Genomic DNA, 15378 nt, shown 5'->3' on the forward strand with positions numbered 1-15378 from the left:
AACCAAAAGGAAAAACAATATTGTTAAAGGTATGTTGGGACGAAGAAGTTGAAAACTTATTTGGAGGGGTGGAAGATAAAAAAGTGAGAGTGTTTTATAAAAGCTTCAGAAGGAAAACTATTGAATTGGAAAGAGCAAGACTTATTTAGAAAGGAAATAGTATCATGTAAGAGTAGTGATATGACATTTTTTATTCATGTTAACAACACATATTGAACGATCAATAAGAAGATAGTAGAGGTCAAAGTAAATAGTAATGAGTTTGTTTCATGGTAAAATAGAAAAGAAAAGTGTATGCAAGTTGGAATGCAGGTTACATGGATGATCCTTAGTGAATTTGGCTGGTCAGTGGAGGATCCTTGGTAAATTCTTTTATTTCATGAATCTCGTTCCTCAAATAGATGCCCAGATTGGTGAATTCTATTTTTTACACGACTCTCCATTCTTATCCTAATCATCATCTTAATCTCCATGTGTATCGACTATAATTGGGTCAAAAATTCAAAAGGTGAGATTTCGTTGAAGGGTAATTATAAACGATATTAAAATTAGTAATACAAAACGTGGTTTGTTCTTGAAGGTTATTATATACGGTAGAGATATATACCCATTATTGATTTTATTGTTCTAGAATTAAGTTCATTTGTAACATGTCTTCTATAACCGTTGGTGGAACATGTGTTTAAGGGAAGGAAAAGTAGAAATCGTGAGATTATGAAGAAATTGGGATATTTAGTAGGAATTTAAGTGGGGTATGTGTATGTCTTCAAAAAAAGAAACCAAAATGCTCGATACCAATAGTATAGATTGATAAAGTGAAACACCTGGAGAGTCTGGAGGAATTTCAAGTGGCGTGTAAAATGGCTTTATGTTTAGGGTAAGAAAATCCATTAGGCCATGAAGTCATGATAACGCGTCGTGTTGCACATCTTAAACAACGAGGCACAAAAATTGAGAATTTGATGTACGAAATGGTACGGGACTTTTCCAGAAGATGTACGATGTGTAAAAGTAAATCATAAGGCATTTGTTGACACCATTTCCGTTTTGTGTTCTGATGCAAATGGGTGGTGTTATTTATGAGCAAATATAGATCGGGTAAATAGGGCAATTTTTGCATAGTTTATTGACTGTTTGCAGAAACTGTTAGGTTGGTGAGTGAGAGGAAGCCCTAATTCACCTTTAACTGGTAATTGGGGATTAAGGTGCATGGTGTGAGGTTGAGATTGTAAATAAACAATGTAAGTCTTTATTTAAAAAGTGTAGGTTAAGAGCACAATGCTTGGAATGCGAAAATTTGTTAGTTGTTGGGAGTAGTGATAAATGTGTTGAAGGCAACATGGGAGAACTAAAACAATTGTTAGAAGTAATGGGAGGGTATGCGCAGGAAGGAATAGTTACAACTAGTGAAGGTGAAAAGTATACGACAGAATGTACGGGAAGACTATTTGTGGTAATAAATTTTTTAAAGAGAATTCTGGCTTGTGGTGACATCACGTCACCGGGAGGAGGTGGTCGTATCCCTACTTTTTTATATTTTACAAAAATTTCACAAAACAAAAGTCATCCACATACATAAGTTTTGTTACAATACATTAGGTGTGATACATCGCGATAGTTGGCAGTTGCATTTAATAAGGAAACTAAACATAACATTTATTTTGATTTGCATAATTCAAATTTTCTTCCTCTCCAGCAAGTCTATATTGTTTCCCAAATAGTGAAAAATTCAAATTACTCGGCAAAATTGGTTGATACCATATAAATTTATTTATTTTGTTGAGATGTTGAAGAATTTTAGTAAGCGAGGTGAGTCATGAAGGTTACTACAACACCCCAAGCTATCCCTGAGACGCACACATGGGATCTAGGACCACAAGTTATCCAAAGCTAAGCCTGCTGGCATGATCATGTGCATACTATAGATAGTAAACTGATGTAGAAGCTAAATCATGTTTCAAATGAAAATATGGGGAATACCCATATGCTAAAATTGATATACATGAATACTGATGAGTTTAATACAAAGAAAATACTAACTCAATACTAAGTTGAAACTATATATGTATACAAATAGACTCTAAACTAACTACAAATGATTGGAAAGGACCCAACTAAGTCTAGGATAAAATGAAACTAAAGGACTAAATACTAAAAAGAAACTAATCACTATTGTCCTTGGATAATCAGGAATCACCATTGAATCTGCTTAAACGGAGATCGGGATCGATCTAAGCGTGACCGGGATGGTGAGATCTAACCATGAAGTTCTGTTGAAGTTCTAAAAACCCTAGGCGTAACCATGATATGGGTATCAAGATTTGACTAACAAATAGTGACCTAATGGGGGGAAAGGTACCTAAAAGTAAAATTCCACATGCCTGGTGATGAAATTCATTGACAAATATTTAGTTTTTGAGACTGGAACTGCTGGAACCTTGTTGCGTTCTTGAACTAGGGTTCTTGACCTTTTTTTCCTTTCATGCTTCTAATTTTCAATGTTTTGATTTATGATTTTGACTATGGTAAGTTTTAGTTATGTTTATAGCATTAAACTGAGTAAAATCTAATGATTTATGGTCAAAACGATGTATCTTAGGGTTTAAATGAAGTAAGAAAAGACTAAAATACCCCTGAGTTAATTGTTGTTGTACCAAATGATAACCTGAACTTATGGGACATCGTTCAATCGACGTTCTCTAGTTTGGGTCTATAGGTTGGGTTTTTTCGACACGACTCTACTAAAACTGTATTTGATTTTACTCGGAGGTCTGATTTTAGCAAACACGGTGGCTATGGGAAACTAATTCAATTATCAATCATTTCATAGGACATTGGACCCTAATTTGTTTTGTGCTAAAAGTTATGATCAATTGATTTTGATCCAACTACATTTCCCCCCCTAACTGTCTACTAATTTTAACATATGGTCATGCCTACGATACGTAATTCTATATATGGGTTGTACTGGTTAATCGGGGTTCTTATCAAAGACTGGGGAAATGGTGTCTTGATCGACGGACTCAGACTACGACTGTAGGTACATCCGTCGTTCTTCAATTAGTCAAATTTTTTAGCCTATGATTTTTTGGGGCTTCAGATTCAAATGACGGATGCACAGTATGGGTCTTAGATCAGACTGTGATTCAATGATGGTAACCGTTGGTTGCACCTGCAGATTTCTAAAAAAGATGATTTCTTGTTTGTTTTAGATAATGGATGTTACATTATATAACCATTGGGAACATTCGTCATCGAATGAAGACTGAAATAGCTTAAATAGAGGGAGAGATATGCAATCCTCATTACTAAACCATGAGAACTGAGTTTCTGACTATATATGAGTTTGGAGAAAATGCAAATATGCGAAAAATGCAAGTACAAACTGAGGGAACATGATTCTAATACTAAATTCATGCACGAATGACATAAAAACTGAAGAGGAAATATTACCACAAGCTGGAGTAGAATCGGAAGGAAAGAGGTGAGAATACTTGGCTTCATGGCTGCTTCTGCTTCCCAAGTAATCTTGACTGAAGCGAATTCTTTGTTGTCAACCACCTAACTTGACGATCAAGAATCTCAAATTGCATATTCTCATAAGAAAGACTATGGTTAACTGCCACAATATCTGATGGCACCACAGAAGCTAGATCACCCACATACTTCATCAAGAGCGAGATGTAGAATATTGGATGCATTGCTGCTAAGTCTGCTGGCAACTCTAACTCATCTGCCACCTTTCCAATCCTTTTCATGATCTTGTGAGGTCCTACATATATAGGAATGAGTTTTCCTTTCTTTCCAAATATCATCACTCCTTTCATAGGTGTCACTTTTAGGAAAACCCAACGATCAACTCGGACCTCTAGTTCCCTTCTCCTTACACTTGCGTAATATTTCAGACGACTTTGGGCTGTATTAAGTCTCTGTATAATGAGTTTAACATTCTCCATATCATAAAGGACTGAATATGGACCTATCAAAGCTACTTCACCTACTTCAAACTACACTATAAGAGATCTACATCTACCCCCATACAAAGCCTCGTAAGGGGCCATATGAATGATGGTATAGCAGCTAGTGCTGTAGGAAAACACAATCATAGGGTGGTGATCATCCCAACTACCCTTAAAATCTATCACACGAGCTCTCAACAAATCTTAAAGGGTATAAATGGTATGCTCTGCCTGTCCATCCGTCTATAGATGAAGTTTTGTGCTAAGGTTAACTTGAGTACCAAGACCATTCTAAAATGACTTCCAGAAATAACAGGTAACTGAGGACCTCTATTTTAGATTATTGAAAAAGGAACCCCATGAAACTTCACAATTTAATTAATGTAAAGCTTGGCATAGTCCACTGCCAAATCTATAGTCTTGACCATCAAAAAGCCAGATCATCATATAAACTGTCACCCAAATGGAGTAATGTTGTCTGCGAGTACGTTCTAACCCTGCGATGAAATCCATATTGATAACTTCCCACTTCTAAGTAGGAATATCGATCTCTTGAGTCATACCCCTGTTTTCTCATGTTCTATCTTGACTTGTTGGCAATTGGGGCACTTACTCCCCTATTCATGCCATTCCACCAATAGACTTCGCGCAGATCGCGGTATATCTTAGTGGAACCTTTATTTATAGAAATATCTAGAGTCATGGGCTTCTACAAGGATAGCTTTCTCAACTCACCCACATCAGGAACAGACAATGTACCCTTGTAGCGAAATACACCATCTCTCTCTTGGGAAAAACCTCCACTCTTTGATCGTGGACTGCACCCGTAAGATCAAGCAAGATGTCATCACTGTATTGTTTTTCATTATCCTCTACTACCAAAGAAGATTCTGCCCCATTCTTAACTATTACACCTTTGAATGATATGCTCATAAGGCGAACACCTTAGGGAGCAAGCCTGTGAGCATCCTTTACTAGATCCTTTTTTTCTTTCTCAACATAGGCTACACTACCAATAGATTATATACTAAGAGCATCTACTACTAATTTTTCCGTACCCGAACTTTAATACACACTTATATCATAATCCATAAGGAACTTAAGCCATCTCCTCTGACGAAGATTCAACTCTTTATGGGTGAACACATACCGAAGGATCTTATGATAAGTGAACACATATACATGAACATTATAAAAATAGTGTCTCCATATCTTGAGTGCAAACACCACTGCTTCAAGCTCAAGGTCAAGGATTTTATAGTTTTTCTCATGAATCTTAAGTTGTCTAGAGGCATAAGTTATAACATTATCTAGGTGCATCAACACACAACCTAGGACAACTCTGGATGCATCACAATAGATCACATAACTATTTGAACCCTCTAATAGAGTCAAGACACAAACTGTAGTCAATCTAGTTTTCAATTCTGCAAAGCTTTTTCACAATAATCTAAGCACTAAAACTTGACCATGTTCTAAGTTAACCTAGTCAATGGTGAGGCTATGGATGAGAATCCTTCAACGAACCTTTTGTAATAACCTTCTAGATCAAAGAAACTTCTGATATCTGTAGGAAAGGTTTATTTGGGCCATTGTTTCACTTCTACTATCTTATGTGAATCCAATCTATTCCTCTCGCTAGATATAATGTGATCTAGAAAAGCAATGGATTACAACCCGAACTGACATTTGCTAAACTTTGTGAATAACATGCGATCCTTGAGAGTCTGTAGAACAATTCTAATGACTCGCATGTTTTTCTTCATTCCTAGAATAAATGAGGATGTAATCAATAAATATGATGACGAACAAGTCCAAGTACTATTTGAACACTCATTTCAGAAAATCCATGAAATTTTCAAGCATTGGTTAGTCCAAATGACATAACAAAAAATTCATAATGACCATACCGTGTTCTAAAGGCTATTTTGAGAATGTCACTATTTCTAACTCTAAGGTGATGATAACCAGATCTGAGGTATATCTTTGACAAGTTACTAGCACCCTGATGTTGGTCAAATAAATCATCAATCCTGGGGATGGAATGCTTATTCTTGAACGTGACCTTGTTCAACAGTCTATAGTCAATGCACATTCTTAGAGAACAATTTTTCTTTTTTACGAGCAACAATAGTGCACCCCATATTGAAATACTAGTTATACTGAGACCCTTATGTAGAAGGTCTTTCAGATGCTCCTAAATTCCTTAAATTCTGTTGGATTCATTCAATAAAAAGTTATCTGGAAAGATATCAATTCTGAAGTAAATTTCTCTTACGGGAAGGACTCTGGGAAGATCATCTTGAAACACCTCTAGAAACTCATATACTACAAGAATTGACTCAAGAGTTGGGGTTTCAGAGCTACAATCTTTAAGCCGAACTAGATGATAGAGATAACCCTTAAAGATCATCTTTTTAGACTTAAAGTAAGAAATGAATTGACCATTGGAGCTATGATACTAAACTTCCATTCTAAGATTTGTTCGTGTGGAAACTGAATACAAAAAATCCTAGTTCTACAATCGATTGAGGCATAATAGGAATGTAACCGATCCATGCCAAGGATAACATCAAAGTCTACCATTTCTAACTCTACAAAATCTGTTGAGATGGCGTTTTGAGAGACTTTTATAGAATAATTTCTGTGTACTTTTCTAGCTATAAGAAAGGTTCTATGAGATTTTGGGACAAAAATTGAATTTGAATGCTATGTAAGGAGTTACCTATGAAAGAGTAGAATTTGGATGTAAGAACGCATAAACATCAAGTTCAAAGACTCGTAACTTACTAGTAACTACATCAAGAGAACCTTCCTCATCCTTGCGAGCCTGAAGAGCATACGACCTGTTCTTGCGCTGACCAACACAAGTACTAGATGAGTTACCCTACTAAGTCGGGCGACTTGCTGGTGCTGATAAAGTTGTAGACTAAGCTCTACCATTATCACCTCCTTGGCCCTGTCTAGAACGAAAATCCCTCAACCTGTGATTAGACTAACCTCACTCAAAACTTTCTTCTTTTCTTGCGAAACTCTCGCCCACATAGTTCTTACCATACAGAACAAGTTGGGTAAGTCTTGGTGCCTGAAACACTTCCCTAGGACTTAGAAACTGGTGCCCTAGACTTCTGGCCATCGTTGTTCTTGAAGTATGAAACACTAGCTAACGAAGGGGTTGGGGCTGAAAAATTAATCTAACTCTTAGAGAAATTTCCACCATCCAATTATTGCTGAGAATAGTCATAGCTCCAAAAGTCCTATCATTCTTATTCTCCTTGGCATGTTCGCTAAGCATATAACCTTGAACCTTCTAAGCATGAGTCATAAGACTAGAGATGTTCATATCTCCCAGTAACATATCATTTATGCATTCAGTTTTCACAAAATCTGAAACTCCATACAAAAACTTATTCATATGAACCATAGAGTCAGTAACCATGTGAACAGTATACTTGCATACTTGGTTAAACTTCATCCCATACTATTTCACTATCATGTTTCCCTGCCGTAAGATCATGAAAACCTGAGTCATTGATTCTCTCAACTCTGTTAGGAAAGACTTGTCTAAAAAGGTCTCATTAAAAAAATCCCAACTAATAGGACTTGCTTCCGTACCCATATTTTCCTTCCCTTTAGTGTACCAAATATGAGCAACATCCTTCAACTAGTATGTTGCCAACTCAACCCGATCATTTCCAGTGACTTGAATTACCTCAAGGTTCTTCTTGATCTCATCAAAGAAATTTTGAGGATCCTCATTAGTTTGTTATCCTAATAACTCAGGAGGATTCATCCAAAAAAGTCACGGACCCTTACTACTGCTCCTTCCTCATTTTTATTCATAGCATCATGAACACGATTGTTTTGGTTTGTCATACTCTGAGCCAACATCATTATGGCATTCTTGAACTCCGATTGGAGGCTTCCTAATCAGGGACTAGCGGAGCTGCATTTTCATTCCTCGCAGCTACATTCCTAGAGTTATCTCTATGAGAAGGCATAATATGAAACATAGAACGACGAGTTAAAATGGAACTAGATCATACCTTACGCATGATAAAAGTAACATACATGAGAAAATATCTACTTAGTATAGCTTTTAAGACATCCAGGATTTTTAAACCTATTAGTCTGATACAAAGTTTGTTACACCCCAAGCTATCTTTGAGAGGCAGACACGGGACCTAGGAGTAAAAGTGATCCCAAGCTAACCCTGGTAGGAGAATCATTAGCATACTAAAGATAATAAACTCATGAGGAAGCTAAATCATGTTTAAAATAAAAAATATGGGAAATACCCGTACGCCAAAACTAAGATATATGAAGACTAATGAGTTTAATCCAAAGAAAATATTAACTAAATACTAAGTTGAAAACTAACTATAACTAAAAATAACCTTTAGGATGACTAGAAATACTTGGACAAGCCCTTTCTAAGTCTAGAAAGAACTAAAACTAAAGGATAAATACTGAAAAGAAACTCATGACTATTGTCCTTGTAGAATGAGGACTCACCATTGAATCTGCTCTAGAGACCGAGAAACGATCTAAGCTTTGTCAGTATGCTGAGAACTTGAACCTACTTTATGAGAAGATGTAGCGGACGTATGCGGTAGTACTTGGAATGTGCTGAGCATGTAGGATAGAATAAAGCTGAAATAAAATATAATTTAAAAAAGCACGAAAGCAAGAATGATGATCTGAACGTTTATAGATAGTGTCTGAGGTAACTGAAGTAGGATAGAATAAAGCGAACGTTTATTTAGGGTCAAAAAGACGTATCTTAGGGTTTAAATGAAGTAGGAAAAGACCAATAGACCCCTGAGTTAATTATCGCGAGACCAAATGACAAACTGGACTGATTGGCCGTCATTAATTGAAGGTTCGTCGTTTGGGTCTATAGGTTTGGTCTATCCGACAAGCATGTTCTAAAACGACATAATTCAATAATTTATCATATGATAGGTCATGGAACACCTAAATAATTTTGTTCTAAGAGTTATGATCAACTAAAGTTGACCCAACTACATTTTCCCCGTAAGTGTCTCCTAATTTTCACCTATGGTCAAATCTATGAACCATAGGTCCATCTACGAATCATACTGGTCAATCATGGTCATTGTTAGAGTGAGGGTAAATGGGGTCTTGATGATAGAAACATACTACGATCGTATTTTGACCTACAAAGAGTAGGTCTGTCCGTCGTTCGATGCTTAGTCAAACTTTTTGGGTTAAGTTTTCTTATGGTTTCAGACTCAACGATGAATGCATAGTACAGGACGTAGATCAGACAATGTTCCATCGATTGTAACCGTCGGTTGCACCTGCAGATTTTGAAAAAGTTCATTTCTAGTTGGTTTTAGATACAGGGTGTTACATACATAGTTTTCTTTATATTTATTTTAAAATAAATGAAACCTGAATCTCCTCATCCTCATACTCATTTACTCAAGTCTTTTAAGAAGTTATTAATAATTGTAAAAGACTTTCCACAATAGGGTTCATGCAAAATTATGGACGGGAATGACTTAATTCATGGGTTTAAATAACAATATATAGAAGTAAATACTATAAATTCAATGAGTTCCATCACTAAACAACTCAATGACACTTGTTATTTAAGAAATACTCGACTCGTAGGGTTCATTGAAGATTACGGGCATAACCAACTAACCTCCAGGACCTCCATGTATAAGATATGGCAATACCTATATATGAAATATAGTATCAAAAGAATTAGGAATTTAATACTCAAGAATTTCACACTCGAAGATACTGCTTCTCTCAAGTATACTCAATTTATTGAGTTCATGCGGAATATATAGGCATGAACGACCTAACTCAAGGATATCGATTATAATCTAGGCTCATGAATACACTCTTATTACTATAATATTCACTTACTTTTGTCTTAAAAAATTTATAAGTAATTGTAGAAGACTACTTGAAAAGACTCAAAAGGACTTTCTCAAACATTACCCTTAACTCTACCTCGAATTTGAATAATTAACTAAGGATTATGATGATTATACATAAAATTTTCAATGATTATATGTATTATGGAATGTTTTAATCAAGAATAAACCAAGAATAAATTTTCAATGAACTTAGACGGAGCAAAAAACAAATGAAATAATCCAAGAACTATTGACATTGTGTTTTATTGTTGACCAAAGAATTAATCTCATAGAGAAATTCAATTCGAAGGAAATTTCCAACTCAACTTTATGCTAGGACGGTTTAGTGACCTTAACATCTAAGAAAATTAGAATCACTCGGAAAAATAGTATTCAAAAAAAAGAATGAATCGAGTCTTAGCTCAAAAATGTTTGGGTGTTACAATAAAACTCAAGAACGATGTTGTGGTGGACATAGTCATCTTCTCCATGATGTTTTATGAAAACAAAGGAAGATTACTAGGCATGCACTAAGAATAGAAATACCATGCCTACGGTAGTATGAGTGCTAGTTACTAAGCTTAGAAATGCTCCTCATATATGCTCTTCTTTCCTCATCACCATACCCCATTGGCTGCAACTCATAGCTCCCACAAGAGAATATGACGACACACTCTTACTATATTAAAGCTTAACCTAAATCCTAAGGTTTGAGTTTTATACCTCTCTATAACAAATCTCATCACAAAAGTATTACTCTTTACAATCACATTTAATCAACATTGGCTTGTATCAAGAACAACATATTTTTTAACAACATCACATTCAAGCATAGTAGTTTAACGATTTCATAGACTCATACTAACAATTTTTTTATGAAATTCTTATTCTCTCACCATCTTTGCCATACCAACTACATTTTCCCCCATTACTACAAGAAACTATCTAAGGGTTATAATTTAACTATTTCCCATTGTAAAACCTCATCCTCCACTTCCTCTATCATTATAACTTCAGATGGAATTATGACACATCATCGTCATCAAGATAAGATCATTAACCTTCTCATTTGAACATCACTCCTTTACAAAAAGTACGTTCGAAAATATATCCCTCATACTCATTTAAATACATTATTATATTATTCTCAACACTTGACTTGATTTATCATCTTATGAACTCCCTATTAAGTCTAAAACTAAAACTTAAATATTGTGGACCTAGTACATCATCTTTGAACTAGTTTATATCTCTCTTTACTCTAATACACGGGAAAATTTTATATCATTACTATCGAACTCTACTTAAGAAGATACTAAGAACTTTTCCTAAGATGTTTCTGTTGACTACTTATTGGCTCCTAAGTGTGCTTCTTCGAACTCTTAGTAAAATGAAACTTGCACCAATATATCCCATATTGGGAAAATCAATTATACAATCTAGTCACAAATAACAAAAAATTCATATCCTGAATTAAGACATTTTCTAATTACATACCACCTCGATACACCTCTTAATGCTCATGTTAGTTTTGTGATCTAGCCACACTTCGCTGCACTTATCTAAAGGTTAGGGTCTCTCACTCGTGTCACTCATATTTAACGCAGCTAACATCTTACTTCTCTCATGTAGTCTATTTTTTGTCAACATTATATTAAAGTGACTATTAAAAATTATTTCAGCGTGTTTTTTGTAATATTTATTTATGACATATGTATATATTCAAAAGAATGAAGAGGAGAATGCTACTCATATCATAATAGTCCTCTAAACTCTCAATGATAGAGATTTAGACTTGAGTCCACGACATACTTGGAACACATTTTTTCTAGTGAAGGGATTTGAGTAAACATTAAGAAAATTGAAGCAATGTAAAATTATCCTAGACCCACCTTCCCAACTTATATAAAGAGTTTCTTGGGATTTATTAGTTAATATAAAAACTGTTAGGGTTTTTCATCTATTTCATCCACGTTGACTAAGTTGACTCATAAAATAGCTACATTCGAATGGTATGAAGCATGTGTGAAAAGTTTTTAGGAATTGAAAACTTTGTTAACCACTATTCCAATTTTGACCCTACTAGAGGATACATAAGGTTTCATTATTTATCGCGAGGGGTCCCTAGTTAGACTTGGTTGTGTATTAGGGTAGAATGGTGTATTTTATAGGTAATGTCTCCAGACCACTTATTATTCTCAAGAATAAGTTCCCGACTTGGGATCTCGTGTTTGGAACAAAACTTTTCTCTCAAGATGTAGCATTACTATCTCTATGGTGTTCATGTGGATGAGCTCATCGACTAGAAGAGTCTCTAATATGTCAGAACGAGCTAAGTATTTGACAAAGGCAACGGATGGAACTACTCACAAATTATCATATGAGCATTCTATAAAATCTAGGTAAGGATAATGTTGTTGATGATTCCTTAACAAGTCTGTCCATTAGGAGTACTTCTCATATTAGGGAAGGTAGAAACAATTGGCCTAGGAAGTTCACAGACGTGCACATTGAGGTGTCTATTTGGTATATCCTAGTAAAAACTAAGTGGTGATGATGCAAGGTTTGAATTTTCAGTATATTTTGAAGTGAAGGAAATGTAGGATAAGGAACCCATTTTACTTAAGTTGAAGGTAAGTAGGCCTAAGCCGAATGTGATGGTCTTTTCACAAAGGGAGTGGTGTGCTAAGTTATCAAGGTAATTTGTGGTATCTAAGCATGGATTAACTCCTAGAGAAAATCATAAAATAATCCTTTAGTTTCCAATATTCGATTCATCCTTATGCCAAAAAGATGTACCATGACCTAAGGGAAATCTATCCGTGGAGTGGCATGAAGTGATGCATTGCCTAGTTTGTTACTAATTGCCCAAATTTCAAGACAGCCAAGGAAAATCAAAGTCCATGTGGTGTAGCTCAAAATATACCCCTTCCATAATAGAAGTGGGAGATGATTAATACGGACCTCTTCAAGAATAGAAAAGTGGGAGATGATTAATACAGTTTTCAATACTGGTCAAGCAGAACGCAAAATGCACAACTTTGAGGACATGTTGAGAGTGTGTATTTTTAAATTCAAATATAATTGGTATGACCACTAACCTCTTACTGAGTTGACATACAATATTAGTTACCATTGCAACATTTAGATAGCTCTGTATGAGGCTTTGTATGAGCGGAGGTGTAGATTTTATATTAGGTGGTTTGAGGTTGGTGAAACAGCGTTTATAGGACAATATATGGTTCATTAAGTGATAGTGTAACAACCCTAAAAGTGAATAATATAAGAAAATCTTAATGTGTCAAGAATGCCTACGATTAGACCAAAGTTCACACATATTTATGCGCTAGAACAAGACCTCAGAACCCTTGCTAAAGCCAAGTCAACTAACCTGGGGAGTTAGTTGAGCTTGGAAAGGTTGGGTACAAACATATAGGGCTCTCGAATACGAAGATTTTATCGAAGGAGTCCTTACCGAACATAAAAAGAAGAAATCCTAGGTTTGAAGGGTCTAGGGATAAAATGGTATTCCTTGATAAGGAGAGTATCGTAATACCCATGATATGAAGTCTTGCTCCTCCCAGGCTGAAAAAATAGAAGATAAAAAAATTATAAAGTAATCAAAAGTTGTATACACTCAAAGAACTTACAAAAAAAATATACAAGCAAGCAAGCTAACTTAAGTAACGAAAACTTTATATCATCATCTCGAGGGGATTGTGTTGAAACTTTAGAAGAGGATTTGGGCAGTACTTTGAAGTTGTGTAAATCTACTAGGGTTGTCCCCTTGAATGTTGAAATCCTTGTCCCTAGTCTCCTTCCGATTTCAATCGAAAAATGAGGTTAGAAATCATGTTTTTTTGAAATAGCAAGCATGTTCAATGATGTGAACCGAAAATGATGTGGTGCAATATGTAAATTTTTGTTCTTGTTTTTATCCGTTTTGAAGTCTTAAAATTGTTAGTTTTATGGCTGAAATTAACGTGCATAAAATGTATAATTCGTGATGTTCATAAGAGGTGTATCTATTTGACTAATGTTAAGGGGAAAGTTGCAGATAAAACAAAAATGAATCTACACCTAAGAATGTGTTAAACGAATCCATGAAATACATGCCAAAAAAGTGTTAAATTATCCATGACTTTTCCTATGTTTTAAAGTGAAAATATTAGTGAAAATAAGGTAAGTTAATGACTAACTTTCCAGCAAAAACAATAAGTTTCATTTAGGCTAAAGAATAGAGGAGTAATTTGGAAATTTAATTGGTTTTAAAAGAGATGAGGCCAGCAGGATTCGAACCTAGAACCTCACAGCCCCTAATGAAATAAAGAAAAATTAAAGAGAAGTTGTGGGGGTTTGATTCCACTACCTCATGGTCCATACAAATTGGAAAAGAACAATTAAATAAAAGAATAAAAGGGGTTGTGGGGGTTCGATCCCACAACCCTTAGGCCAAATAAGATGAGAATTTAAGGATAAAAAAAGAAAGAGAGAATGTTGTTGTTGGGGCTCGATCTAGAGTCCCAATGTCATGAAAACTAAAACTAATGTCGAGGAAAAATGTAAGTATTGTCCAAGGGGTTCGAACTTGGTTTCCCTTGCCCAAATTTTTGTATTGATACTATGTGAATAAAATGTTCAAGAATCATGCCACCTACTCAGATTGAAATTGAGATCTTTGCATGCACACAAGATACATAAGTCTTGTACTACATAATCTTAGGAAGATATCAGTCACTTAACGACCCATAAGTCTAGCATACGTTTAAAAATAAGTGACCCTAAGATGTATGTAATGAAATGAAGTAACCCTAGAAGGGCTTAGTACGAGTGTAAAACACACTAAATTGACAAGTACATTGGAATATGATGAAATGAACAATGAGATGATGAAACCCTATAAGGGTTAAGTAAGTGTTTGAAACACACTAAATGGCCAAGTACATTGGCATATGATGAAATGAATAATCCCAAAAAAAGGGTGAGTAATTATTAAGAGAAAATGTGATAATGTTAATGAATGTGGTGACAACATGATATGAGTCCAATGTTAAATTGAGAGCAACCCAAAATGAGCCTATGTAAATGTTACCAAAACTACTCACCTATGAGAATGTAAAGTTAATGAAGAGACCTTTCTCTATAAACACTCTAATGAAAGTATTGAGATTAACACATTTAATACTAACAATGAGATCACAAATCATCTATTGAGTTATAATGTCCTTATACCAGAAGCCAACTTCCATGATGTGTGAGTTGAATGTAATGGAAATTTATACTGAGCACCGATATACTAGCTATGAGCGGTAATGCCTTTTTCCGAGAAGAGCGGAGGTTCACGTAACTCTCATATGATGAGACTATCTGGCATGCCGGGTATGGGTCTCTTTATATCTCCTAGTCTTCAAACATATACTACCAATATAGAGATCCAGTAGGATTCAATTCCCATGTACGCTATCATGTTTTCGGTTACTTTTGCCGAGGATTCCACCTCTTTTTGGTGTGGGGGAGACACT

General features: G+C 35.3%; 1 protein-coding gene across 1 annotated transcript; it reads right to left on the reverse strand.

Moving 5' to 3' along the window:
• Positions 1-3500: 3500 nt before the first annotated feature.
• Positions 3501-3956, reverse strand: LOC109120048 (uncharacterized). Its single transcript, XM_019213411.1, has one exon. It carries the CDS (start codon positions 3954-3956, stop codon positions 3501-3503), a length of 456 nt encoding a protein of 151 aa, XP_019068956.1.
• Between the last annotated feature and the right edge of the window lie 11422 nt (positions 3957-15378).

This window comes from Solanum lycopersicum, chromosome 4 (genome assembly GCF_036512215.1).
Source record: "Solanum lycopersicum chromosome 4, SLM_r2.1".
In the NCBI taxonomy this organism is placed as follows: domain Eukaryota; kingdom Viridiplantae; phylum Streptophyta; class Magnoliopsida; order Solanales; family Solanaceae; genus Solanum; species Solanum lycopersicum.

Excerpts from the sequence above, each read along its gene's own strand:
- LOC109120048 (XM_019213411.1), bottom strand. The coding sequence starts at position 3,956 with ATGGAGAATGTTAAACTCATTATACAGAGACTTAATACAGCCCAAAGT.